Genomic DNA, 26,474 nt, shown 5'->3' on the forward strand with positions numbered 1-26,474 from the left:
CTCAGGCAACATGCACACGAAGGATGGTTTATTATTTGTCACTGGCTAGAGAGCAAGCACACGGGCAGAGTAAGAAGATCAGTTAAAAAGTGAGTGTGGAGAGGTGCAGGCTGCAGCCACCGTACTTGGCTTGGGCTGTATGGGAGGCGAAGGGCAGCACCGGGGAGATGCCGCTCCACGGCCCAGGCCCGCCTCTCCTGCCAGGCTCCCCTCTGCTCCAGCTCATCCAGAGGGGACGACGACCAGTGCCCAGGCCTGCCACAGACCTGCCTGCCTTTCCCCCTTTGCTGCTTTTGGCAACTAAAAGGCAGGAGCTCCCTCGCCCAGGGTGCGCCCCAGGGCTTCCTCAGGCCATCTGCTCTGACCCCCACGGGCCTAGGCGCCGAGTGCAGCTGCTGCAGCCAGGCCCACCCTCCTTAGCAGGAGCCGGGAGGGCCGGGGCGCTCAGGGATGCAGGCGGCGGTGGGTAGGGGGGGTGCGGGTGGGATCTCCAGAACCAGGTCAGAAGCAGGGCTGGGGGAGGGGCCGGGAGCGTTCAGCCTCTGGGGCCCCTCGCAGCTGGAGGACCGGGGGCGGGATGGGATGGGGTTAGTTTCCCCACCCTGAGCAGCTGGGTCACCAACAGACAAGACAAGTGGCAGGGCTGCACCCATCCTCTCCTGCCCAGGCCAGAATGGGCAGGGGCCTGGGAGGGGGCCTGCTTAGCTAAGCAGTTCCAAGTAGGTGACAGGGACCTTGCCCTTCTTGTTGCCTCTCTCGCCAATGAGCCAGTCAGGGTCCATGCCAGGCAGGCTGTAGACAGTGATGAGCTGAAGAGGAGGGCGGAGAAGGAGGGTCACGCCCCGGCCAGGCAGAACTGGCCCAGCCCTAAGAGGGGACAGACTTGCGGTCTCCCGAAACCCGGGAAACTACACCTCCTGAGGCGGGCGCTCACCTCCTCAGCTGCTCTACAGAGACAGATCAGAGAGGCTGCTTCCTCAGAGCTGGCGCCGTCTCCGCCTACCCGACTGGTCCCAGCTCTGCCCCCAGGGCCACTCAGAGGCTGGAAGCCCGCGGTGCAGGGTCTGCAGGCCCCACGCTCCCAGCTCCAGTTTCCCGGCGCGCGTGAGCCGGCCCCTCCCCCGTCCTCATGGCACCCAGGCCCACCTCGTCAGCCAGCAGGGCCAGCTCGCTGCTGTCGGCCGCCTCGTAGTCGTAGAGGACCCGGGCCTTCCGGGTCCCGCTGGCGGGAGGCGCCACCTCCTCCAGGCAGAGAGCAGCCTCCCCCGGAGGGGCCAGGCCGGCCACAGAGGGCCCCACAGGCATAGTGGCCGCGGCAGTGGTGGGTGAGGTGCTGCTGAGGGGTGGGGAAGCGGGCTCTGTGGTGCCCACGAAGGTGCCCGGAAATCTGGAGAGGAGAGAGGGGGGCACACCTCAGCAGCCGGGAGCCACACACCCCCGGGAGTCCCGTGTGCCCCGCCAAACGCCAGCTGGGTCCATGGCCGCGGAGGCGAGGAGATGTCGCTACTTACATGGCTCCCTGGGAGCTGGCGGCATGAAGGGAAGAGGGAAACGGGGAACGTGAGATGCTCCCGCCGTCCCTACCACCCCCCACCCCCCACAGTCTCGAGAAACCGCACCAGAGGTCCCCAAGGCCAGCCACCTCACTGCCATTGTGATAGGGTGCCCGGGCCCAGAGAGCGGTGTGATGTCCCCCCGCAGTCGGCAGCCCTCCACCCCCGCCCTGGGTGTCACGGGGCTTTCCGAGTTTGGGGCGGTCGGGGCTGGGAGCCAGGGGACCCCGGTGGGCACCTGCCCAGCTGCTTCTGTAGGTCCAGCATGTGGCGGTAGCACTGGGCATAGTAAGTGGTCTGAGACTCAACGAACTCATGGAGGCAGCGAAGGTGGTTCACCTGCGGGGAAGATGCCCATGGCTGACGGGGGGATGCGAGGGGCCAAAACATCCCATTCCCCATCCTGTCCTCTGCAGACCCTGGCCCAGCATTCCGATGTCTTCTGCCCAGGCCACTTGCTCCCTGGGGTTGGAGGGAGGTACCCACCCTTTGGGACCTGCTCTGCCGAGGCTAAATCCCATCCTTACAGACTGCGGGCTCAAGCTCCCCCTTCCCCACCTGCCTTCGAGATCCAGGTTCACTCGCTGCCTATTAATATGGCCTAGTTTCACGGGGACACAAGGGGCGAGGGGCAGCGAGAAGACGGTGGACGACAGAAGGAGGAAACGGGGGGCAGGACTCACGTGAGTGCTACTGATTCCCTCCAGCAGGAGCCGGGTCACTTCTGCCTGCCGGTCAAACTCTGTCTGGGCCACTCGGAGCTCCTGCTCAGCCTGGGAAGGGCAGGGCATGAGCGCGAGAACAAGAACCGCCCCCAGCTTCCCTCCCACCAGCCTTCTCCCGCGCCTCTGAAGCCGCCCAGGAGCGGCCTCCTCTTCCCTTCTGTGGCAGCTGTCACTCCCCCCGGGGATGCAGACATCGGTGGCAGGAGTGCACTTCCCACCCCTGACTTCAGGCCTGAAGCCCTGACCCCTGGAGGAGCGACAGCCCCGCCTGGACCCCACCCCCTCCCTGAGGCCAGTTCCTGGACAAGCAGACAGAGCCTCGGGAGCCCTGCCTTGGCCTTTCATACTCATTCATTTGCCCATCTGACGCCACCACCCATCAGGGACAAATCCAACCAACAGTCGCCTCCGGAGGGCCCACTCTGTGCAACAGGGCAGAGAGGAAGTGACAACCCCTACCGTGGCCCCAGCGAGTGAGGGCAGAGCCCAGAACTAGAAACAGACCTGCCCCCGACGGCAGCAGGTGAGCCTGGACTCCCACTGCCCACCCCCTGCAGCCTCTTCCCTGAGCCCCGACTTACCTTGTCCGCCTCATCATTCCAGAGCTGCGGAGACCACAACAGGACCGGTCAGCGGGGGAGGGAGGGGGGCACCGGTCAGCAGGGGAGGGGAGGACGGCTGGACCCCAGAGCCCAGGCCCTGCCCCAGCTCCCTGAGACCCCAACCTCTCCCCGACTCCCTCCCCACAGCCCAACGAGGAGCTGAGGCTGGGGTGAGGCCTGGTGTGAAGGGGGGGCTCCGACATCATAATCCATCCAGTCCCACATGCCACATGCGGGGAGGGGGACAGCCAGCTGGGGAGTCCTACTTGGGTCTCTCCTATAGTGCCAGCCCCCAGGCTCTGACTGGGGTCTCGAGGGAGACCGAGCGTCCCGCACCCCACCCTGACACTTGGCTAAGGCTGGTGGGCTGGGAGGCAGGACTGTGTGACCCTGGACCAGTCACTGAACCTTTCTGTCCTTCGGCAGAGAAAGGCAGCCTCGTGCCCGAGTCACACTGGGGTTCAAAGGCACAAGGAAAAAACAGGGCCGTCTCCACCCTCCTGGATAGTCCTCTTTCCACTCGGCCCAGGAAGGGGGGCGGGAAGTGTCATCCAGAGTCTAAAGAAGAAAGACCCCCCTCCCCCCACCACGGCTTAGGAGACCCATTTCTCCTGCCCGCTGCTACCCTAAGATGTGACCTGAAATGCGGAAAGCAAAACAAGGCCAGCCCTTGGACAGAGGTGTCCCACCTCAGTGCCGTTTAGCAAATTGCAACACGGGAAGCAACCTCCACGTGGACACACGTCGGAGACCCAGCCACAGGGGACCGGTGGACTACACTGTGGTTCACGCCCCCGAGGACAAATGACTGCACACGGCAACATGCTTATGACAGATGGAGAAGAGCCAGAGGGTCTTTGCAGAAGGTTGTCACCCGTGGGGGGTGGGGGGGGAGGAGGGACAGAGAGAGAGAGGCAGAGAAAGGCACAGCGGTGGTTTCGACAGGCATGATGGGATAGGTGTGATCTGCCTATTTCCCAAACTAAACAGTAAATACCACAAATCTCAACAGAGCTGTAGGAAGAAAAGACACCAAGACATTCAACGTCTTCCTGATCCAGCCCCGCCCATCCCACCTCCAGAGTCCCAGCCCCTGCCAGCTCAGGACACACTCTGTTCTCCACCTCTGGGCCTCAGGGCCAGGCGGCTCCTTCCCCCACCCCGCTGTGCCCTCCCACCCTCCCGTTCAGTCGCAAGCACTTCCAGGACACCTAGCGGATGTGCTACGGAGGCAGCTGGGTGGACAGCGCCGTCCCTGTCCCCCGTGACCCCGTGGCAGGCCAGGCCCAGACCTCCTCCCTCTCCTCCAGGCTGCACGGCTGGGCGCTCCAGGACGGTGAGTGTGGGAGGGGGCGGTGCCTGCTTTGGGGGGGTCGGGGCTGGGCAGACTCTCAGGTGCCCTGGAGGTGGGGCCGCTGCCGCCCCAAGTGCACCGGGCTGTGCCGCGCAGCGGGCCAGGCTCACCTTCAGCGCTGGGCAGGGAGAAGCAAGGCCGGCAACACGGGCACAGGGCACAGGGCAGAGGCGGGTGGACAGGACTTGCCTGACCAGGGGCGCGGCCCCTGCCTCCCCCTCTGGCTCCAGTTCGCTGCACATCAGGCCCGAGTGTGGGAGGGGATGGGGGCGGGGCGGGGCGGGGGCGCTTACCGCGGAGGCGCTGGCCGAGAGAATGTAATTACGAGGTCTGGTCTCCTGAAAGTCAGGCACCGTCTGGCGGGGAACAGAGTTCACGGGGGGAGGGGGTCACGCGGGGCCGGGCCGGGAGGCCGCCCTAGACTCTCCCATGGGAGATGCCAAGAGCCCCCGACCCCACGGACAGGAGGGTACAGACAAATACAACACAGAGCCCCCCGCTTCTCCCCAAGCCAACCACCTGCAGAGGAGGCGGGCCGAGGCGAGTCCAGACCAAGATTAAGTGGGTGGACACGCCTGCCGTCAGGGCCCTTACCTGGGGCAAGCCACAGACGGGTCCAGCCCCTGGCCCGGCGGCCACGGCCCCTCCTCCCGGGGCCCCGGCCTCACTCAGATGCCCCAGCTAGACCCACCGTCCTCCAAACAAAGCCCGCCCTGCCCAGCTCTCTCCGTCCAGAACCTCCGCACACCACGTCTCTCGCTCCTGCAGCAAGGACCAGGCCCCTCCCCACAACAAGGATGGACAGATGGATGCATGGATAGACACAGTGACAGGCTTTCAACATTTGCAAAAAGCTGACTCACAGGCTCCAATGCCTGGCGTCCCCCCGAAGCAGAGGCTACACATGGTAGAGCCTCCGGTGGGGAGACCAGCTGCTTGCAAAACGCCCTGAGGACGTCCCCGGCCGACCCGGCACTGTGGGCCCAAGGCCGAGATGGGCAAACCAGAAGCAGCACAGCACGTGGGACAGGTATACTCACATCTCCCTCACACTGAGCCAAGTTACCCAAAGCAGAACGGAAAGGAACAAAAACAAAGAGTTAGTGAGTCCACAGCGCAGGCGGGAGCAGGCCCCCGGGGTCCCGGCGGGAGGGACACACAACCCTGCCCTCTGGAAGGAGTCCTGGTGTGTGTGTGTGTGTGTGTGTGTGTGTGTGTGTGTGTGGAAGGAGTCCTGGTGTGTGTGTGTGTGTGTAAGGAGTCCTGGTGTGTGTGTGTGTGTGTGTGTGTGTGTGTGGAAGGAGTCCTGGTGTGTGTGTGTGTGTGTGTGTGTGTGTGTGTGTGTAAGGAGTCCTGGTGTGTGTGTGTGTGTGTGTGTGTGTGTGTGTGTGTGTGTGTGTTGAGAGGCATAGGAAGGACGGGGTGCACTGCTAGGCTGGAGTCCTCTGGGATGCTGTATCTGGGCTGCCAGGGCCCAGCTCGGGACGGGGTGTCCTGCCCAAGCCAAAGACTCTGGGCCAACCAACTGGAGGGGAGGTCGTGCTGTCCCAGTAACTAAGGAAGGGCTCCCCCGCCTGGCTGATGTAGGAAGAGCTTGTCCTGGCCAAGTTACTCGAGAGGTGGTCCACCCCTGCATGGCGGGGAGACTGTCCTGTCCAGGTGACTTAGACAGTCATAGGTCATCCTGCCCAAGCCAACAAGACTCCAGTGGCTGAGCCCCTGCCTCCAGTCTGGACCCCACACAATTGGATGAGCCGGGACCTTGCTCACGGCTCTCGCCAGACGCATTGCCCAGGCTCCGCGGCCCCAGGTGGCCACACTGAGGGAGGGGAACGCAAGGAGGGTTGGAGGCTGGAACTCTCAGGGGAGTGGGGAGCCCGGGCTGGGGGATTACACCGCGTGCCCTGGACCTGACCTTGGGATTCCCTCCCCAGGGCGTGAGGTGGCCTTTCGGTCCCTGCACCCCAAGCAGCCTGGCCACCCTCAGGCCCAGCTCTCCCAACCCTGGCCTAGCCCTGGTCAAAGTGTCCCGCACTGTGTCCCATCGGCCTGGCTGGACAGGCCCCCGTGAGCCGAGAGTGAAGGGGGAGCCAAGACAGCCCAGGTCCTATCCAGCGCCGTGGGGCTCCCAAAGGGCCCCTCAGACATGCCCCTGGGCAGGTAGGCAGTCCAGCTCCGGGGCCCTCCACACCACCACAGGGGAGCCTGAGCGCAGGGCACCCTGGGACCAGCGCTGCAGCAGCAGGTGGGGGAGTTAGTAGGGGGAGCCACGTCCGGGCAGAGCCGGGAACAGAGCCGAGCACCCAGGGAGGGCAGGGCAGGGGCGTGCAAGAAGCCAGCTGGCTGTCTGTCTGGGGAGGCTGCGGGCCGCCCTGAGCCCAGGTCGGGGCACTGCTGGCCCGCCCACCCCATCAACGTCTGCCCTGGGTCCCAGGGCTCTGGGCCGCCAGGGGTCCGTTGCAGGTGGGCAGAGAGGCGTGACCTGAAGTGGTCAGTGGAGCAGTAGCCCCCAGCCAGGCCTCTCCAGGCAGGGACAGGGGAGCGAAGTCATGCCGAACACCAGGCCCCTTCACCCCCTCCTTGGCGCCAACCAGGGCCGGGGGGGCAGGAGGCCAGCAGGACACCTACCGTGGCTTTGGCTTCTGCGGCCTTGGCCTTCTTCAGCCGCGCTTTGCAGGCATCCAGGTCCAGACGCCGGTTATGCAGGAGCCGCCTCTCCTTCTGAGGGGGTGGGAACAGGGAACAGTGAGACCTGGGGCAGCCCTGGGAGACCCCCGGCCCTGGCAGGACCAGCCCCCAGGACCATCTAGTCAAGACGGGGAAACTGAGGCCTGGACGGGGGGAGTCATCCACTCCAGGCCACTCAGTCCACAGGAGCCATGTCTGGGGAGGTCCCAGGAGTGCTGGGTCCCAGCACGGGAGAAGAGCCTGGGCTCAGCAGCTATGAGGACAGGGCTGCCACTGCTACCAGGAAGCAAGTGGCCCCAGGCCCCTCACCGAGATCGTCTTCCAGTCCCCTTCCAGGAAGGTGCGCAGGGGTGTAAGGAAGTTGATGGAGGCAGTGTGGATAAAATCCCTCTCTGCGGCTCCCAGGCGCTTTTCTGCTTCTGCCACCTTGATCAGTGTCTTCCCTGAGAAACAAAGTGGAGGGGTGAGGAAGAGGGTTGGTTCAGGCCGCTCTGACACCCAGGAAGTAGGGGAGAGCTCAGAGAGGGATGTTCTGAGAGGCAAGAGCAGAATGGCTGGCCTGGGAAAATGTGGAAAATCTACATATCCATATACCTATCGACAAATAAATAGCGGGATGCCCGAAGAACGGAACGCTACACAGCCATTAAAAAGATGTGTGGGGGCTTCCCTGGTGGCGCAGTGGTTGAGAATCTGCCTGCCAATGCAGGGGACACGGGTTCGAGCCCTGGTCCGGGAAGATCCCACATGCCGCGGAGCAACTAGGCCCGTGAGCCACAACTACTGAGCCTGCGCGTCTGGAGCCTGTGCTCCGCAACGAGAGAGGCCGCGATAGTGAGAGGCCTGCGCACCGCGATGAAGAGTGGCCCCCGCTTGCCGCAACTGGAGAAAGCCCTCGCACAGAAACGAAGACCCAACGCAGCCATAAATAACTAAAAAAAAAAAAAAAAAAAAAGATGTGTGGTGGGGGGGGACTTTCAGAATGACAGAGGAAGGAGCTCAGCAAATCCTCTCCCCAAAAAGCAATAATAAAACTGGACACAGGGACTTCCCTGGTGATCCAGTGGTTAAGACTCCACACTTCAACTGCAGGGGGCCCAGGTTCAATCCCTGGTCGGGGAACTAGATCCTGTATGCTGTGCAGTGCAGCCCCCCCCAAAAAAAAGAATATCCTTTTAAAAAAAACACAACTGGACACAGTTCTCAAAAACAATGATTTCTGTACTCTGGAAATTAACCTAAGGCAAATAACAAATTGAGAAGCATTTATTCCAGAACTTTTGGACCTTGGTAAAAACAATGGAGTCTGTGGCTTTTTAGCCTGGGGGTACTCCCATCTCCTCAAGCTCTGTGGTGCTGTAGCTCTAGCAGGGTGGGGCAAGTCCTGAGGGGGCTGACTTGATTTGGGCTGGAACACAGAAAAACCCACGGGACAGGGTCACAAACAATAGTGATCTCAATGGCAAATAATCAGGAAAGGCCAACATCACAGCTAACATGAAGCTGGAATACTGGCTGGAACAAGCAACAGACCTGCCAGAAATTTAACAGGAGATCTGGGGAATGAGATAGTCATAGTGGGCCTTGATAAAATCCAGATATCTCTGGTGGTCTGGAAGGCTATGCATGTGTATAGCACACTTGGGAGAGATGGGAGAGAACCCCAGCTATCAACTCATTCTTGGCTAGCGGGAGGCTTTGCACATTCACAAACTAAAAGCTGGGCAGACATGTAAACTGCTTGAACTTTGAGTGTGTTCCCCAGCCCACTCATAAATTCATCAGTAAAGCCTTAATGGTGCAAGATGTTTAAGCACAACCTCTGATTAATCATTGGCTGACCACTAACATATGCTGACCTGGAAGAAACCCCTAGGAAGCTAGGCTTAAAAATAAAAAGGATAATTTAAAAAGAAAAACAAGTAGAGACATCAGTAGCTGCATACTGCAGAGAACACAGACTCTAAACAATTAGCTCAGGCAAGTCTCTAAAGAAACAAACAAACAGCAGTAATAACTCAACAAAAATTATAAGACATGCAAAGAAATAGGAAAGTACGGACAGTACACAGGGAAAGAAAAGCAATCAACAGACACTATCTCCAAGGAGGCCCAGATATTAGACCTAGCAGACAAAGACTTCTAAGCAGCTATTACAAATAAGTAAAAAAACAAAAACAAAACAAAACTCTGACGGTGGGGAGGGACAAATTAGGGTTATGGGATTAAACTACTATATATGTAACAGATAAGCAACAAGGATATAGGGACTTCCCTGGTGGCGCAGTGGTTAAGAATCCTCCTGACAATTCAGGGGACACAGGTTCAATCCCTGGTCCGGAAAGATCCCACCTGCTGTGGAGCAACTAGGCCCATGTGCCACAACTACTGAGCCTGCGCTCTAGAGCCCGCAAGCCACAACTACTGAGCCCACGTGCCACAACTACTGAAGCCCACGTGCCTAGAACCCGTGCTCCGCAACAAGAGAAGCAACCTCGATAAGAAGCCGGTGCACTGCAACAAAGAGTAGCCCCTCTCTCCGCAACTAGGGAAAGCCTGCGTGCAGCAACGAAGACCCAACACAGCCAAAAATAAAGAAATGAATAAATTTATTAAAAAAAAAAAAAAAAGAATCCACCTGCCAACGCAGGGGACACAGGTTCGAACCCTGGTCTGGGAAGATCCCACATGCCACAGAACAACTAAGCCCGTGCGCTACAACTACTGAGCCTGCGCTCTAGAGCCTGCGAGCCACAACTACTGAAGCCCACATGCCACAACTACTGAAGCCCGCACACCTAGAGCCAGTGCTCTGCAACAAAGAGAAGCCACTGCAATAAGAAGCCCACACACCGCAACGAAGAGTAGCCCCCACTCGCTGCAACTAGAGAAAGCCCGTGCACAGCAATGAAGACCCAACACAGCCAAAAATAAATTTAAAAAAAAAAGGATATACTGTATAGCACAGGGAATTATAGCCATTATCTTGTAATAACCTATAATGGAATATAATCTGCAAAAATACTGAATCACTATGCTGTACACCAGAAACTAACACATAAATCAACTATACTTTAATTAAAAAATAAAAACCTAATAGAAACGATGTTTAAAGATTTAAGGAAAGTATGATGACAATGACGTCTCAAGTAAGGAATGTCAATTAAGAGATTAAAATTATAAAAAAGAAATGAAAATTCTAGAGTTGAAAAGTATAATAACTGATAAGTAAAAATCACTAGAAGGGTTCAACAGCAGATTTGAACTGGCTTCTTATCAGTAACAAGGGAGGCCAGATAGTGAGAGGATATATTCAAAGTGATGAAAGGAAAAAACTCTCATCCAAGAATTTTATATACAGCAAAACTGTCTTCCAAAAGTGAACACAAAATAAAGACATTCCCAGATAAACAAAGGCTAAAAGAATTCATTGCTGGCAGACCTGCCATAGAAGAAATACTTCAGGTTCAAGTGAAATGACACTAGATGGTAACCTGAATCTACATAAGGAAATACAGAGCACCAGTAAAGGTAATTATATAGGCACATATAAAAGAGAATATAAATTTTTTTCTCTTTTTTTTTTTTTTAATTTATTTATTATTTATTTTTGGCTGTGTTGGGTCTTCGTTTCTGTGCGAGGGCTTTCTCTAGTTGTGGCGAGCGGGGGCCACTCTTCATTGCGATGTGCGGGCCTCTCACCATCGCAGCCTCTCTTGTTGCGCAGCACAGGCTCCAGACGCGCAGGCTCAGCAGTTGTGGCTCACGGGCCCAGCCGCTCCGCGGCATGTGGGATCCTCCCAGACCAGGGCTCGAACCCGTGTCCCCTGCATTGGCAGGCAGACTCTCAACCACTGTGCCACCAGGGAAGCCCCCTTTTCTCTTTTCTTAATTGATTTAAAAGACAACTACATAAAATAATTATAAAACTGTTGTTGAGATATAATATGTATGACAATAATAGCACAAAGGAAGAGGACGAGAAGGGAGTTATACTGGAGCAAAGTTTCTATATTTTACTGGAATTCAGTTAGTATTACTCCAAAGTAGATTGTGTTAAGTTAAAATGCATATTGTAATTTAAATTGTAAAACCACTAAGAGGGACTTCCCTGGTGGTCCAGTGGGTAAGACTCCACGCTCCCAATGCAGGGGACATATGGGTTTGATCCTCGGTTGGGGAACTAGATCCCACATGCATGTAGCAACTAAGAAACCCACATACCGCAACTAAAGATCCTACATGCCGCAATGAAGATCCTGAATGCTGCAACTAAGACCTGGCACAGCCAAAATAAATATAAATAAATATTAAAAAAAAAAAAAAACACTAAGAAAGATTTTTAAAGTAAAAAAAAAAAAAAAAAGCAACAAAGAAATTAGAATATTACACTAGAAAATATCTATTTAACTCAAAAGAAGGCAGTAACAGAGGATCAAACAAAAAACACCTGAGATACAGGGAGACAATAACGAAATGGCAATCTGACCACATCAACAATTAGATTAAATGTAAATGGATTAAACACTCCAATCGAAAGGCAAAGACTGTCAGATTGGATTTTTTTAAAAAGATTCAAATATATGCTCTCTATAAGAGACATACCTTAGATTTAAAGACACTTAAGGTATGGTGAAAATAAAAGGACAGAAAAAGATACATGCCCCTGTTTGCATATAACAATATGAGAATAGGAGTGACCATAAGAGAACAGGAGTGGCCATACTACTATCAGATAAGCAGACTTTAAGACCAAAAAATGTTAACTAGAGACAAAGAGTAGTATTTTACAATGATAGAAGGGTCAGTTCAGCAGGGAGATATACAATTATAAACATACAGACCTAACAACACAGCTCCAAAATACATGAAGCAAACACTGACAGAATAAAGACAGAAATAGACAGTTCAACAGAAATAACTGGAGACTTTAATACTCTCAATAAAGGATGGGACAATAAGACAAAGTCAACAAGGATACAGAGGATAAACAACACTATCAACCAAGATGGCCTGACAACACTACCCTACAACATAAAGTACAGTTTCTAAGGGAGCATGAAACATCCTCCAGTAGAGACCATACACTATAGGCCATGAACAAGTCTTAATACATTTAAAAGTATTAAAATCATGAAAAGTATGTTTTCTGACCACAGCGACATTAAATTAGAAATCAACAACAGAAGGAAACTTGGAAAATCCATAAATATCAGGAAATTAAACACCACCCTGCTGGTGGGATGTAAAATCACACAGCCACTTTGGAAAACAGTATGGCAATTTCTTAAAAGGTTAAACACAGGGAATTCCCTGGTGGTCCAGTGGTTAGGACTCTGCACTTTCACTGCCGAGGGCCAGGGTTCAATCCCTGGTTGCGGAACTAAGATCCTGAAAGCCACACAGCACAGCCAAAAATAAAATTAAATTAAAAAAAATGTTAAACATAAATTTACCATATGACTCAGCAATTCCACTCCTAGGTATATACCCAGTAGAAGTGAAGACATATATCCTCACAAAAGTTCATATGCAACTGTTTAAAGCAAAACAACCCAAATGTCTCTCAAATGGTATGTGGACAAAGAAAATGCGATCAGCCCATACAGTGGAACACTCTTCAACAGTAAGAAGGAATAAAATCCTAAAACACATTATAACATGGATGAACCTCAAAGACAAAGAAGCCACGTGCAAAAAACAATATATCACTTGATTCCATTTATATGAAATATTCAGAAAAGGCAAATTTGTAGAGACAAAACCACATTGGGATTTCCCTGGTGGTCCAGTGGTTAAGAATCCACCTTCCAATGCAGGGGACTTGGGTTCGATCCCTGGTTGGGGAACTAAGATCCCACATGCCATGGGGCAACTAAGCCCATGTGCCGCAACCACTGAGCCTGTGCACTCTAGAGCCCACGTGCCACAACTAGAGAGCTCACATGCTGCAACTACTGAGCCCACGTGCTCTGGAGCCTGTATGCCACGCAAGTAGAGAGAAGCCTGTGTGCCGCAATGAAAGATCCCGCATGCAGCCAAATAAATAAATAAATTTATAAAAAACGACAAAAACAACAATGAAAAATAACAAAGCCACATTAGTTGTCTGGCGGTGGGAGTGGGACTGACTATAAGTAGACACAAGTTACTTTTTTGCAGGTGATGGAAATGTTCTTTAAACTGGATTGGGGGAGACACCCAAGTCCAGGAAGCGCAGAAAGTCCCATACAGGATAAACCCAAGGAGAAACACGCCAAGACACATAGTAGTCAAACTGACAAAAATAAAGACAAAGAGAAATATTAAAAGCAACAAGGGAAAAGCAACAAATAACATACAAGGGAATCCCCGTAAGACTATCAGCTGATTTTTCAGCAGAAACTCTGCAGGCCAGAAGGGAGTGGCACAGTATATTTAAAGTGATGAAAGGGAAAAACCTACAAACAAGAATACTCTACCCAGTAAGGCTCTCGTTCAGATTTGATGAAGAAATCAAAAGCTTTACAGACAAGCAACAGCTAAAAGAATTCAGCACCACCAAACCAGCTTTACAATAAATGCTGAAGGAACTTCCCTAAGCGAAAAAGAAAAGGCCACAACTAGAAACAAGAAAATTATGAAATGGGAAAGCTCACCAGTAAAGGTGAACATACAGTAAAGGTAGGAAATCATCCACACACAAACGTGATATCAAAACCAGTAACTGTGAGAGAAGGAGAGTACAAGTGCAGGATATCTGAAATGCATTTGAAATTAAGAGATCAGAAACTTAAAACAATCATGTAGATATAGACTGCTACATCAAAACTTCATGGTAACTGCAAATGAAAAATTTATAAGATACACACATGAAAAAAAGGATTCCAAACACAACACTAAAGATAGCCATCAGCGACTTCCCCAGTGGTCCAGTGGTAAAGAATCCACCTTCCAATGCAGGGGACACAGGTTCAATCAATCCCTGGTCGGGGAACTAAGATCCCACATGCCGTGGGGCAACTAAGCCTGCACGCCACAACTACTGAGCTCACGCACCTCAAGGACAGAGCCCGCGTGCCACAAACTACAGAGCCCACGCACTCTGGAGCCCGCGCGCCACAACTAGAGAGAAGCCCACGTGCCGCAACGAAGAGCCCGCGTGCCACACTGAAAGATCCTTCGTGCTGCAACTAAGACCTGACGCAACCAAATAAATAAATAAATATTTTTAAAAACGTTTAATCCATCTATCCTAAACCCTTAAAAAATAGTCATCAAATCACAAGAAAAGAGGAAAGAAAAGAGGAAAGGAAGAAAAAAGACCTACAAAAACAAATCCAAAATAATTAACAAAATGGCAATAAGGGACTTCCCTGGTGGCACAGTGGTTAAGAATCCGCCTGCCAATGCAGGGGACATGGGTTTGAGCCCTGGTCTGGGAAGATCCCACATGCCACGGAGCAACTAAGCCCGTGCACCACAACTACTGAGCCTGTGCTCTAGAGCCTGTGAGCCACAACTACTGAGCCTGAGAGCCACAACGACTGAAGCCCGCATGCCTAGAGCCCGTGCTCCACAAGAGAAGCCACTGCAACGAGAAGCCTGCGCACCGCAACAAAGAGTAGCTGCCTCTCACCGCAACTAGAGAAAGCCCGCACACTGCAACAAAGACCCAACACAGCCAATAAATAAATAAATAAATTAAAATAAATAAATAAGTGTATAAAAAAATGGCAATAAGAACATACACATCGATGATTACCTTAAATGTAAACAGATTAAATGCTCCAACCAAAAGACACAGATTGGCTGAATGGATACAAAAACAAGACCCATATATATGTTGTCTACAAGAGACCCATTTCATTGCTTTTTTTTTTTTTTTCGGTTGTGCCGTGCAGCATGTGCGATCTTAGTTCCCCGACCAGGGATTGAACCTGCGCCCCCTGCATTGGAAGCACACAGTCTTAACCACTGGACAGCCAGGGAAGTCCCAGACAAAACAGCCTTTAAAATAAAGACTGTTACAAGAGACAAAGAAGGACACTACATATGATCAAGGGATCAATCCAAGAAGAAGACATAGCAATTATAAATATATATGCACCCCCAACACAGGAGCACCTCCATATATAAGGCAAATGTTAACAGATGTAAAAAGAGAAATAGACAGTAAACAATAGTATGGGTCTACTTTAACACCCCACTTACATCAATGAACAGTTCATCCAGACAGAAAATCAATAAGGAAACACAGGCCTCAAATGACACATTACACCAGATGGACTTAACTGTTATTTATAGAGCTTTCCATCCAAAAGCAGCAGAATACACATTCTTTTCAAGTGTACATGGAACATTCTCCAGGATAGATCACATGCTGGACCACAAAGCAAGTTTTGGTAAATTTAAGAAAACTGAAATCATATCAAGTATCTTTTTTGACCACAATGCTATGAGATTAGCAATCAAGTCCAAGAAAAAAACTGCAAAAAACACAAACACGTGGAGGGTAAACAATGTGCTACTAAACAACCAATGGCTCACCAAAGAAATCAAAGATGAGGGACTTCCCTGGTGGTCCAGTGATTAAGACTCTGCACTCCCAATGCAGGGGGCCCAGGTTCAATACCTGGTCAGGGAACTAGATCCGGCATGCTGCAACTAAAGGAGCCCACATGTTGCAACTAAAAGATCCCGCATGCCGCAACTAGGACCTAGCGCAGACAAATAAATAAATAAATTAATTAATTAATAAAAAAAGAAATCAAAGATGAAATTAAAAAATACCTAGAGGGAAATGAAAATGAAAACACTATGCCAAAACCTATGGGACACAGCAAAAGCAGTTCTAAGAGGGAAGTTTATAGTGATACAAGCTTACCTCAGGAAGCAAGAAAAATCTCAAATAAACAACCAAACCTTACACTTAAAGCAACTAGAAAATGAAGAACAAACAAACCTAAAGTTAGTAGGAAAGAAATCATAAAGAACAGAGCATAAATAAATAAATTAGAGACTAAGAAAACAACAGAAAAGATCAATGAAACTAAAAGCTAGTTCTTTGAAAAGATAAACAAAATTGATAAATCTTTAGCCAGGCTCATCAAGAAAAAAAGGGAGAGGACCCAAATCAGTAATATTAGAAATGAAAAGGAAGAAGCTGCAACCAACACCACAGAAGTACAAAGGACTGTAAGAAACTACTACAAGCAACTATATGCTACTAAAATGGACAACCTAGAAGAAATGTACAAATTCTTAAAAAGGTACAATCTCCCAAGACTGAACCAGGAAGGAAGAGGAAATATGAACAGACCAATTACAAGTACTGAAGTTGAATTTCTGATTTAAAAACTTCCAACAAACAAAGGTCCAGGACCAGATGGCTTCACAGGAAAATTCTATCAAATGTTTAAAGAAGAGTTAACAACTATCCTTCTGAAACTATTCCAAAAATTGCAGAGGCAGGAACCAAACTCATTCTACGAGACCACCATCACCCTGATACCAAATACAGACAGACACCACACAAAAAAGAAAATTACAGGCCAATATCACTGAAGAACATAGACGCAAAAATCCTCAACAAAATACTAGCAAATTGAATCCCACAATACATTAAAAGGATCATACACCATTACCAACGTGTGACATGTGGGCTCCTTAGTTGTGGTGTACGGACTTCTTAGTTGCAGCATGCAGACTCTTAGTTGCAGCATGCATGCAGGATCTTGACCAGGGATCGAACCTGGGCACCCTGCATTGGGAGCATGGAGTCTTACCCACTGGACCACCAGGGAAGTCCCTGTAAGGATTTTTCAATGTCCGCAAAACAATCAGTGTGATATACCACATTAACAAATTGAAGAATAAAAACCATATGATCATCTCAATGGATGCAGAAAAAGCTTTTGATAAAATTCAACATCCGTTTATGATAAAACACTCCAGAAAGTGGGGGTAGAGGGAACCTACCTCAACATAATAAAGGCCATATATGACAAACCCACAGCTAACATCATACTCAATGGTGACAAACTGAAAGCATTTCCTCTAAGATCAGGAACAAAACAAAACATGTCCACTCGTGCCGCTTTTATTTAACATAGTTTTGGAAGTCCTAGCCACAGCAATCAGAGAAGAAAAAGAAATAAAAGGAATCCAAATTGGAAAAGAAGAAGTAAAACTCTCACTGTTTGCAGATGACATGATACTGTACATAGAAAATTCTAAAGATGCCACCAGAAAACTACTAGAGCTCATCAGTGAATCTGATAAAGTTGCAAGATACAAAATTAATACACAGAAATCTGTTGCATTTCTATACACTAACAATGAAAGACCAGAGAGAGAAATTAAAAAGAATAAAAATACCTAGGAATAAAACTACCTAAGGAGGACTTCCCTGGTGGCACAGTGGTTAGGAATCTGCCTGCTAATGCAGGGGACATGGGTTCGAGCTCTGGTCCGGGAAGATCCCACATGTCGCAGAACAACTAAGTCTGTGCGCCATAACTGCTGAGGCTGTGCTCTGGAGCCCGCAAGCCACAACTACTGAGCCCAAGTGCCACAACTAACGAAGCCTGTGCACCTGGAGCCCGTGCTCTGCAACAAGAGAAGCCATCACAATGAAGAGCAGCCACAACTAGAGAAAGCCTGTGCACAACAGCGAAGAACCAATGCAGCCAAAAAAAAAAAAAAAGATAAATAAATAAATATATTAAAAAAAAAAAAAAACTACCTAAGGAAGCAAAAGAACTGTACTCTGAAAATTATAAGATGCTGATGAAAGAAACGGAAGATGAGGGAATTCCCTGGTGGTCCAGTGGTTAGGAACTAAGATCCCACAAGCCGTGCAGCACAGCCAAAAAAAAAAACCCAAAGATGACACAAACAGATGAAAAGATATACTGTGTTCTTGGATTGGAAGAATCAGTATTCTCAAAATGACTATACTATCCAAGGCAATCTACAGATTCAGTGCAATCCTTATTAAATTACCAATGGCATTTTTCACAGAACTAGAACAAAAAATTTTTAAATTTGTATGGAAACACAAAAGACCCTGAATAGCCAAAGCAGTCTTGAGAAAGAAAAATAAAGCTGGAGGAATCAGGTTCCCTGACTCCAGACTATACTACAAAGCTACAGTAATCAAAACAGTATGGTACTGGCACAAAAACAGAAATATAGATCAATGGAACAGGACAGAAAGCCTAGAAATAAACCCATGCACCTACGGTCAATTACTCTACGACAATGGAGGCAAGAATATACAATGGAGAAAAGACAATCTCTTCCATAAGTGGTGCTGAGCAAACTGGACAGCTAAATTAAAAGAATGAAATTAGAAATTCTCTAACACCATGCACAAAAATAAACTCAAAATGGATTAAAGACCTAAATGTAAGACGAGATACTATAAAACTCCTAGAGGGGGACTTCCCTGGTGGCACGGTGGTTAAGAATCTGCCTGCCAATGCAGGAGACACGGGTTCGAGCCCTGGTCTGGGATGATCCCACATGCCGCAGAGCAACTAAGCCCACGTGCCACAGCTACTGAGCCTGCGCTCTAGAGCCCACGAGCCACAACTACTGAGCCTGTGTGCCACAACTACTGAAGCCTGCGCGCCTAGAGCCCGTGCTCCGCAACAAGAGAAGCCACTGCAATGACAAGCCTGTGCACCGGAAGGAAGAGTGGCCCCCGCTCACCACAACTGGAGAAAGCCTACGCACAACAACGAAGACCCAACGCAGCCAAAAATAAATATAAAAAACAAACAAACAAACAAAAGCTCCTAGAGGAAAACATAGGCAGGACACTCTTTGACATAAATTGCAGCAGTATCTTTTTGGATCCGTCTCTTAGTGTAATGGAAACAAGAACAAAAATAAACAAATGGGGGGCTTCCCTGGTGGCGCAGTGGTTGAGAATCTGCCTGCTAATGCAGGGGACACGGGTTCGAGCCCTGGTCTGGGAAGATCCCACATGCCACGGAGCGGCTGGGCCTGTGAGCCACAACTACTGAGCCTGAGCGTCTGGAGCCTGTGCCCCGCAACGGGAGGGGCCGCGATAGTGAAAGGCCCGCGCACCGCGATGAAGAGCGGTCCCCGCACCGCGACGAAGAGTGGCCCCCACTTGCCGCAACTAGAGAAAGCCCTCGCACGAACCGAAGACCCAGCACAGCCAAAAATAAATAAATAAATAAAAATAAAAGTAGCTATAAAATTTTAAAAAAATAAATAAATAAATAAACAAATGGGAATTAAACTTAAAAGTTTTTGCATAGCAAAGGAAACCAAACCAAAGGAAACAAAACGAAAAGACAACCTACAAGACGGAAGAAAATATTTGCAAACAATGCAACTGACAAGGGATTAATCTCCAAAATATACAAACAGCTCATACAGCTCAATATCAGAAAACAAGCAACCCAATCAAAAAATGGGCAGAAGATCTAAATAGACACTTCTCCAAAGAAGACATTTAGATGGCCAAAAGGCATGTGAAAAGATGCTCAACATCGCTAATTTTTACAGAAATGCAAATCAAAACTACAGTGAGGTATCTCCTCACACCAGTCAGAATGACCATCATCAAAAAGTCTACATATAATAAATGTTGGAGAGGGTGTGGAGAAAAGGGAACCCTCCTACATGGTTGGTGGGAATGTAAACTGGTGCAGCCAAAATGGAGAACAGTATGGAGGTTCCTTTAAAAAGTAAAAACAGAGCTACCATATGATCCTGCAATCTCACTCCTGGTCATATATCCAGAGAAAACCATAATTGGAAAAGCTATATGCACCCCAATGTTCATTGCAGCACTATTCACAATAGCCAAGACATTGAAGCAACCTAAATGTCGATCAACAGGTGAATGGATAAAGAAGATGTGGTATATAAATACAATGGAATATTACTCAGCCATAAAAAAGAATGAAATAATGCCATTTACAGCAACATGGACACAACTAGAGATTATCATACTAAGTGAAGTTAAGCCAGACATTGAAACACAAATATCATACGATACCACATATATGTGGAATCTTAAAAAATGATACAAATGAACTAATTTACAAGACAGAAACAGACAGACACAGAAAACAAACTTATGGTTATCAAAGGGGAAAGCGGGGGGTGGGAGGAGGGATAAATTAGGAGGTTGGGAGTAACATATACACACTACTGTATATAAAATAGATAACCAACAAGACCCACTGTATAGCACTGGGAACTACACTCAATATTTTGTAATAACCTGAAAGTGAAAAGAATTTGAAAAGGAATATATATATGTTGTGTGTGCGTGTATATAACTGAATCACTGTGCTGTACACTTGAATCTAACACTATATTGTAAATCAACTGTACTTCAATTAAAAAAATAATTAAATAAACTTTTAAAAAATACATAAATTGGATTGGGGGATGTTTGTTCAATTCTGTAAATTCACTAAAAATCATCAAATTACACACTTAAAACAGGTGTACTTTATAGTGTATAAATCGTACCTAAATAAAACTTAAAAAATAAAAAATAAAGATTGAGATGACTCTGTAAGTGCTGTGAACAGATTATCTGGAGTGCAATGCCAAGTTTAAAAATCAGGTTGCAGAAAAGTACACATAATGTGATCCCATTAAAAAATGCACACAAACCAAAACTGGGTAAGGGAGGTTTGTATTTTTTTTGTTTGTTTTTTGGCTGCACTGTGCGGCATGCAGGATCTTAGTTCCCCGACCAGGGATCAAACCCGTGCCCCCTGCACTGGGAGCACAGAGTCTTAACCACTGGACCACCAGGGAAGTCCCGGGAGGCTTCTATTTTTTACTCTATTTTCATCTCCATTGACTGAGGTGTTTACAAGCAGAATGAATCCAGGTATCATGTGTGCAAATTAAAAAAACAGAGAAAGGAAGGAGAGAAGGGAGGGAAGGAGATTCGCGCCAGAGACCGTGACCCCCGACCCTGGCTGTGGGGACTGGCTCACCGTAGGGCGTGGTGGGCCCCAGCTCACTGGCCGCCTCTGCCATGTACTGAGCCAGCAGTTCCCCGTTGGTGACCCTCGAGGGCACCTTCCTGTCCAGCTTCTCATACAGGAACTCCTCCACTCGGGCACCTGCGGGGAGACAGCAGCCAAAGCCACAGGGCTCTTAGGTAGGAGCCCAAGGATGAAAGCCGTGGTGACAGAAACAGACCCAGACCAGGGCCTGCCCACAGGGGCGCCCAGCCTGGTGACTTCCAGAATACTCTCTTGCTGATTCTCAACTGTGTGAGACTGGCACTCGACCCCGCGAAGCCCTCACTCTAGAGAGGAAGAAGCCATGGCTCAGACACGTGAAATGCCTGCCCGAGGTCACACAGCTGCGGGTGGCGGGCCTGAAGGCAACCGCCGCCCCTTCCCGCCCCCCAACTTCTCCCTCATTACAGTATGGATTTACAGGGCATAACACACACGTGAGCAATGCCCTGGCTTGGCCCCAGAAAGCTCTCAGCACACTCACTCAGCTAACAGCAGACATACAGGCATACAAGCCTCACGACCCCAGGCCAGCCCTCTCTTCCCACAGGTTCTCCTGCGCCTGCGTCTGCCTGCACCACACTGCGTGTGACTCTCGGCAAGTCCTCTTTCTTCCCTGAGCCTCGCTGCCCTCCCTCCAGTGACCTGGCTCCCGTTTCTCCTGCCTCTTCTCCCAACTGTGTTTTAGTTTCCAGGCATTTCTTCAACTCCTCTGTGCGAAACTTAGCCTTTCCACTGTCCCAGAGAGCACATCCTGGAGCCCAACGCTGAGTCTGCTGTTTTCTTTAAGTGGGACCCCCCAAAACAGCAGCCTTAAGCCCCAAGAGTCTAACCCAAATCCCACCTGCCGCCCAGGCCCACCTGCACAGTCTCAGCAGCTGGGGCTCCTGCCCGCAGCTTCCCGCCCCGAGCCCGGGGCCAGCCCGTGTCCACTCACTGGGGTTGGGTTGCAGCAACACCTCTGTCTGCCTCAGGATTTTCTCCGTCCAGTTCTTGGTGCTGTCTGCCCGGGCCAGAAGGTTCTCAAACTGGGCATCAAGCTCGGTCTTCTCGGCCTGGCCGAATTTCTCCTCTGTGAACTGTGGGGGGAGGACCCGGGATGGAGGGCTAAGAAAGGGGGACGGGAGGACCACCCCTGCCCCACCCATCTACCCCTCCCACCTGGCTGGAACTCAGGCCCCAAGGTCAAGAAACTTGCTCTGCCCCTGACCTGCTCTGTGACCTTGATCAAGGTGCAACCCTGCCCTGGGCCTCAGTTTGTTCCTCTGTGAAATGAGGTGGTTGGACCAGAGTTTGGGGATCATGGCTCCTTTTGGAAATCCAATGAAAGATACAGACTCCCTCTCCCCAGAAAAGCACATTTGTACAAAATCAGACATACAACTTAGGGTGTAAGGAACCCTTGGGAGCCTATCACTAAGGGTCCTCCCAGCCTGACTCTGAAGGAAAGCACTTGGTAACAAGTGCTCAGGGAACAAAAGGGGCACAGAGCAAGGTCTGGGGTTATCAGGATGTTCCAGGGGCAGCTGGGAGCCACGGGAAGGGGATACCAAGGGAGGGTGTCAGAGGAACCCAGGTTCCAGAATCAGAGGGACTTGATTCAAGTCTCAGTCTGATGAGCTGTGTGACCTTGGGCAAGTGGCTTTGCCTCTCTGAGCATCAGTTTCCTAAGCTGAAAATGGTAGTAATAAGTAAATAGCATCTCCCTCATAGGTTGTAAGAATGAAATAAAAAAGATGTGGATAAGACATAAAGGCTAGGATCTGGCAGGCAGTCAGTGTTCAGTGTAAGTGCTGATGCTGTTAAGAGCTGATGCGCAGAGAGATGGCTGGGAGGGAAGGGGAATGTGGGGGGGAGGATGGCCACATGGCTGGCCTCCGGTTGCCTGGAGTGGTAGATGGGGAGCAGCGCCAGCTCATCAGAGCCAGCTGCTGGGCACGCCCAGGGCCCAGAAAGCTCGGCAGCCCCGCCCCAAGGCCAGGAAAGGACCAGGATGTCACAAGGGTCCCCCTTCAGAGCTGGCAGAAACCATGGGGGCCACCTAAGAAAAACCAGAAACCGGCCCAAGTCCTGGCCTCTCTGATCTCAAAGGCCCTGTCCAGCCAAGGGGAGGTCACAGGCAAACAGCAAAGGGGTGAAGACGGGCGGGAGTAAGATCAGCCCTGACAACACCAGACACTGCCCTCAGGCCGGCCAAGTTTCCCATTTCACAGAAGATGCCGCGAGACTGAGCAAGAGGCAGGTTGTGCTGGAGTCACATAGGCTGGGGGTCTGGAGGCCCTTCCCAGACGACTAGGCAGCGGTGAGTCATCCAGAGGCCAAGGACAGGCCCAGCTGCAAGGGGCAGGAGGCACCAGCGGTGGTCAGGCTGCTCTGTTCGGCTGCTCCAGCTCGGCAGCCGTCAATTATGCATGGGGGCTTGGGTTTCCCTCTGCAGAGCTGGGTGGGCCAGGGTTAGAGCCTGCGGCTCCTCACCTGGGAACCAGCTGCTCCTGGCCTCCTCCCGGTCTCCCGACTCCTCTTCTTCCTCACATTCCCCAAGCTGGGGCCTCCCGGAGCCAGGCCCTGAACAGGCCTCACCTCACCCAGACCCTTCAGGGATTAGCATTACCCCATTTTGCAGATGAGAGAATCGAGGGTCAGAGGCAAAGTCACCTCTCTGGTCCTCAGTTTCCCCCCGGAGGATGGGGATAACAGGACCTATCTCACAGAATATTTGGAAGGTGCTTAGTTTCATGGTCAGCACACAGTATAGGCCTGATAAACGTTAGCTGGCGTCATCATCATCATTAATAAAAGGTCTCCCTCAGGTCCCTCCTCGGCTCTCAGGAGCCACCTAGGGACGTCCTTACCCTGATGGCACCAGCCAGTCTGATTCAGGTGATTGTGTCACCCTCAGTGTGCACCTCAGCATCTCCCCTTCTTACCAAGGTTAATGGCAGCACTCCCCGCCGTGCCACCTCGCCACCCGTCCCTCACACCACACACCCACCCAGGTTCAAAGTCCTACCGGGCTGTCCCAACATCTTGGGCATCCCTCCCACGTTCACCGCTGCCTGCCTGGCTCGGATGAGAACGATGCCACAGCCTCCCTGGCTTTTATTATCATTACTCCTACTATGCTATTAGTAATACTGCAATTACTACCAACAGCATTAGTACTAGCACTTCCACTGCCCACTCCCACCCCCACTGGCATCTTACCCAAACATGCCTTAGGTTTTCCTGTCTGGGTGCCCTTAGCTGGGCTGTTCCCATCACCTGGACCAACTCGGCAAACCCCTCCTGACCTTCAAGGCACAGTTCGGGGACTGAGAAGCCATCCTAGAATCTCCCATGCAAAAGGGATCTGCCCTCCGGATTCTCATCCCAGGGCTAAGGTCCAGTTCCCTACCGGATGGGGATGAGGTGAGGCTCCTAAAAGTGTCCTCGGCACATGGAGGGGCTGAGCACTTACCCAGCATGTCGTGTGTAGGTAGGTGGCACCTACACAGAGGAGCTGCCCACACATTAATAATAAACCACCCCCTGTCCCTGCTGGCTGACTCCTACCCCAGGGCAGACTGGCCTCAGGAGGGTCCCCTGAGTGTGCTCTCCTGCCCAGGTCACATTTCAAGCCCTTCTCTCTTCTGGCTGCCACCCTGCCCCATCCCTGCCAAGAGGAAGGGCCCAGGCTTCAGAGGCTGCTCCCTGCAAGATGGCAGCAGCAGGGGGTGGGCGTGCAGGGCCAGAGAAAGCCTCTATTTATAAAGCTCCCAGCTCCCTCCTCCACTCTGGAGGCGGGGGCCTGGGCGCTGGCTCCCACTCCAGTATGGGCGAACCAGTGGGCCTGCCCCCCCCCAGGAGAAAAAAGGCCACAGGGACCAAGCTTCCCCGTACCCCAGGCTCTGCAGGCCTGGCCAGGTCAGGTGCTAGGGCCCCAAAGTAGCAGGAAACTGGAAGATCAGGTTCTTCCCAGATGTGGGAGATAAAGTGGTTGCCATACCAACACTGGGGAGAATTCCCTACCTTCTGGATGAACAGGGGCTGGCCAATGAACTCCAGGCTGCTAGCGTCCCCACTAGGGCTGGGGTCCCCGGCAGGGCTTGGAACACGGAGCAGCAAACCCTCTCTGGGGCACAGGTCCTCAACGGGACACTGTGCTTTCTAGTAAACATGGGCATGTGGGCGTCCAAGAGACTGTCTGGGGCTGGGCTCTTCCAGAGAACCAACAACCAGGGCAAGGACAGACAGCAGAATCTGTTCCCAGAGCGCTGTGACGGGCCAAGCCCCAAGGCTGCAGCCACCCTTGGAGGCAGACTGGTGCGACCCGATTGACAGAAGGGAACACGGAGGCTCCGAGACTTGCCTAATGTCACATGCTGCACAGCTGCAATACTAAGCACGTTACACCAAGAATGACTTGCCTTTAGTGAGCACGTTCACGTGGAGTGCCCGGGACACTCACATCCATGCTGGGAGGGAGGGATTGCTAAGGCCATTTTTCAGACTGAAACACTGTGGCCCAGAGAGGTGAAGCCCCCATCTTCAAAGTCACAGGAGGGGGGATCCACACCCACAGCTGACTCCCGGTCTTCACCATTACACTCAGCTGCTTCTGTTTTTTCCCTTGTCCCCAAATGGACAGGACTTGTTCTAATCCCAGCATCACCCACTGTACAGCTTCCCAGGGAGGGCACCCAGCCAGCCTCCGGGGCCTGGGGAAATAAGACAAACAGGCCTTCCTCGGAGCAGAAAGGAAATAACCCCAGCCCTCCTGGCTTCCGGACTGACTATCCAAGCGTGTAAAAGGGACCTGAGGGAATCAGTACCACCAGTCCATTGCACAGGTGCGGAGATTGAGGCTCAGAGAAGGGGTCAGGGCGGGTGCCCGAGTCCTTAGGCCTGGAACTCAGGCCTCCAAACGCCTGCCGGGAGTGAAGAGTCACTGCTGGGCAAGGGCAAGGAGACAGGAACCGCCTGGGGCCCTCTGCCCTCCTCAGCAGAGCCCCCCACGGAGGCGGGGCGGGCGCCAGGACAGCGGGACTACCCGGCCGGCGGGTCGAAATGGTGGAGGCTGACACCTCCCCCGCGGCAGCAGGGCCGAGGCAGGCCCGGCTCACTCCCCGGGCCTGGGCCACGCTGAGGGTGCGGCCAGTGTGGCCGGCCGCCCCGGGCTCTTTCTCTCTACTGGGCACCGCAGAAGGAGGAGGGGCGGAGAGGGGCGGCTAGGGCGACTCCGCAGCGGGGAAGGAGCGGCGGCCGCGAGGGCCTTCTCCCGCGGCCCCGGGCTCTGCTGCAGGGGTGCCCGCCGGCCGCGCAGGGCCCAGGGTGCACGGCCTCACCTGTACTGCCCGGGTGAAGAAGATGCCCGCGTCCGACGCCAGCTTCTTCATGTTGAAGTCCATGGCGCTCCGCACGGCCGGCCGCGTCCGGCCCGAGCGCCGCCCGGCAGCCCCCGGCCCGCCGCCGCCAGCCCGCACCGCGCCCACCTGCTGCCGGTGCTCTGGCCCTTAGCGCGCCCGCCTGGCCCAGCGGCAGCCGTCTCCGTCGAGCTTGCC

The 26,474-nt window shown here is 51.6% G+C and overlaps 1 protein-coding gene across 12 annotated transcripts; it reads right to left on the reverse strand.

Moving 5' to 3' along the window:
- Positions 1-11: 11 nt before the first annotated feature.
- Positions 12-26,474, reverse strand: SH3GLB2 (SH3 domain containing GRB2 like, endophilin B2). Of its 12 annotated transcripts, none has more exons than XM_036856160.1 (14): positions 26,259-26,474; positions 21,872-22,013; positions 20,905-21,033; positions 7,232-7,365; positions 6,863-6,955; positions 5,275-5,286; positions 4,528-4,590; positions 3,289-3,438; positions 2,860-2,883; positions 2,237-2,317; positions 1,792-1,892; positions 1,512-1,526; positions 1,147-1,387; positions 12-809 (listed from the first exon to the last, which is right to left on the reverse strand). In XM_036856160.1, exons 1-14 carry the CDS (start codon positions 26,319-26,321, stop codon positions 702-704), a joined length of 1,356 nt encoding a protein of 451 aa, XP_036712055.1. In that variant the 5' UTR covers positions 26,322-26,474; the 3' UTR covers positions 12-701. The 12 variants fall into 12 exon arrangements, with proteins under 12 accessions (XP_036712055.1, XP_036712054.1, XP_036712056.1 ...); XM_036856159.1 differs by having other exon boundaries at positions 2,237-2,326; XM_036856161.1 differs by lacking the exon at positions 5,275-5,286 and having other exon boundaries at positions 2,237-2,326.

Source organism: Balaenoptera musculus, chromosome 6 (assembly GCF_009873245.2).
Source record: "Balaenoptera musculus isolate JJ_BM4_2016_0621 chromosome 6, mBalMus1.pri.v3, whole genome shotgun sequence".
NCBI classification, from domain to species: domain Eukaryota; kingdom Metazoa; phylum Chordata; class Mammalia; order Artiodactyla; family Balaenopteridae; genus Balaenoptera; species Balaenoptera musculus.

Excerpts from the sequence above, each read along its gene's own strand:
- SH3GLB2 (XM_036856159.1), bottom strand. The coding sequence starts at position 26,321 with ATGGACTTCAACATGAAGAAGCTGGCGTCGGACGCGGGCATCTTCTTC. Across the intron at positions 22,014-26,258 it reads TCTTCACCCGGGCAGTACAG|TTCACAGAGGAGAAATTCGG; the intron begins GTGAGGCCGTGC and ends CTCCCCCCACAG. Across the intron at positions 7,366-20,904 it reads GGGGCCCACCACGCCCTACG|GGAAGACACTGATCAAGGTG; the intron begins GTGAGCCAGTCC and ends TTTGTTTCTCAG.